At 36.2% G+C, this 2,261-nt stretch overlaps 1 protein-coding gene across 1 annotated transcript; it reads right to left on the bottom strand.

The window, feature by feature from the left end:
* Positions 1-271: 271 nt before the first annotated feature.
* MYB69 (myb domain protein 69) lies at positions 272-1,424 on the bottom strand. Its single transcript, XM_021419228.1, has 2 exons — positions 1,246-1,424; positions 272-1,142 (listed from the first exon to the last, which is right to left on the bottom strand). The coding sequence occupies exons 1-2, from the start codon at positions 1,397-1,399 to the stop codon at positions 406-408; spliced, it is 891 nt and encodes a 296-aa protein (XP_021274903.1). The 5' UTR covers positions 1,400-1,424; the 3' UTR covers positions 272-405.
* Between the last annotated feature and the right edge of the window lie 837 nt (positions 1,425-2,261).

Below are 2,261 nucleotides of genomic sequence, written 5' to 3'. Positions count from 1 at the left end.
AAACGAATCAAAAATTGATGATCTATCTGTATGCTTTCAATTTTTAATCTATATGCGAAAGGAAATGCCACAGCAATGGCATGAGGGAAAGCCAAAAGAGAATCATACCTTACACATGTATGTAGTTCAAAAATTATTCATGCCTCACTAGGTGCACAAATGAACCATAGAAAACAAATAATTATAATTACTGCAAGAATATTTTTAAAGTTCCATCTAATTAATCTGCAAAAGAATAATGTACTTAAAAGACTTGTAGCCCTATTTTTCTTTTGCATACACTAGCTACTCAAGTCCTAGCTAGATAAGATTATATATATGGAAATCAAGTATAAATATAGGAAGATCTGAAGATTGACCCAATATTCTACTTAGCGGAAAAGATTAGCTCAAGAGGTTCAGAAATTAAGAGATTCCCACACCAAGAAAGTCTATCAAGGGAATATCCTTGTGCTTGATTGATCCTTCTCCTTGAGAAACTATATGCAGATTCCATAGTGCAGATCGGTTATCAGTGAACTTCACTAAACCTCTCCTGCACGTCTCACCTTCACTTCCAAAATTTGAGAATGTGAATGAATGATGAACGTGAACAGCCTTGGGTCCAACGAAATTACTGCAGCCTTTCTTAACTAATTCATCCTGATCACTTGCCCTGACATAATCTTTTCTTTCTCTACTGAGACCATCATAATAACCTGATGAATCGTTTGTGATTGTTGATCCACGTCCACTCAGCCAAGAAGGTGATGAATTTGAAGAAGACAGTAACGAGAAACCCTGTCTGTCATGAGTGACTTGAAACCTGCAAAACCCTAACTTGGAGTCAGACTTTGGTTGGGGCCTCGAAAACCCTTCAAATTTACCACCAACATTGTTTTTCTTGGAATGATCAGGATTTCCCCGGCCAGTTCTCTTGCTATAGATTAACAGTTTTTCTCTTTTTCTTCTTGCCATGATAACATGGTAATGATTCTTGACAGCATTATCAGTTCTTCCGGGGAAAAGCCTAGCTATAGAAGCCCATTTGTTTCCTTGAATCCCATGAGCAGTGAGGAGCATCTCTTCTTCCTCTTCTGTAAATGGCTTTTTGTTGATATTAGGATCAAGTTGGTTGTACCATCTCAGTCTGCAGCTTTTGCCTACAAAACATACCAAGACAGTGAATACATAAATCTATTTCTTAAAACTAGAGCAAGTTTGAGAGATCAGATAATAGAAGAGAGATCTAAACCGATATGTCACCTGATCTTCCCTGAAGATGTTGCGCAATGAAATTCCAATTCTTGGGACCATACTGTTCAACAAGCTGCTCAAGTTTCTCATCTTCAGCTGGTCTCCAATGCCCTCTATGGCAACTTTTCTCGCTATCACTGCTATTGCCTCTAAAATTTCCCATCAATAGTTATGACATCAATGACACAAGAAAGAAGATCACAAAAGGTTTAAGAAAACATAAAAAGAAGAAATACTCCCCTAGTGAGAATTATAAAAGTAGGTTGGTTTTAAGAGTTACAGATGAGAAGTCGCTTTTTTTCTGTATGCAAGATAGGGTGTGCTATTTATATATGCATAAACAACAACTGATGACTCTGAGTATGTTTACGAGGCCATTGACTCATTGCCTATTAATTTTTCAAATTAATATTCTTCCATCCACCCCATTTCTCTCTCTCTCTCTCTCATGTATGTCCAAATTTAGGCATAAGGCAAGCTTATTACTTCTATCTGATGTTCTCATCCTTCCCAAAACAGCTTTGCATTATTTATTTTTTAGCAAGTTTGGAAGTAGTTTGTTCGATGCAGTTTATTAGAGTGATGAAAATGGGAATTTAATTAATTTTATGAAAGAGGAAGTTGGTGAAATAATTGCTGTCAAAACTGGTTTTGGTGTAAGGTTGCTTTGTTTAAATGGTAACTTTATAAGCATAATTCTTGTTGTGCAGCTATAGCCTAGCTATATGTATATACACAACTTGCACCTTAATTACAATGCTTATTTTTCACCCACAGTTGAATTGAAGTTCCACCTTAGTTACCAAGCACATGATGATCAACTTCATAGCAAGAAAAGCTTATAACTAATTAAACAGTTAATCCCTCTGTGATTTTTTTGCATATTTGATGAAGACAACTCAACAAAGTTAGTTCATTGCAATGGGAATGGCAAAATTCCTCATCAAAGCAATATGGGATTCCTTTATCTTTCTTCAAAAAGAGAGAAAAGAAGAAAAAGGGATGGGGTGGGGGGGGTGTGAAAT

Source organism: Theobroma umbraticum, unplaced genomic scaffold (genome assembly GCF_002168275.2).
Source record: "Theobroma umbraticum cultivar Fairchild unplaced genomic scaffold, ASM216827v3 scaffold_44.0, whole genome shotgun sequence".
In the NCBI taxonomy this organism is placed as follows: Eukaryota; Viridiplantae; Streptophyta; class Magnoliopsida; order Malvales; family Malvaceae; genus Theobroma; species Theobroma umbraticum.
Note: the sequence above shows the minus strand (reverse complement) of the source record. Positions and strands in the feature narration are given on the sequence as shown.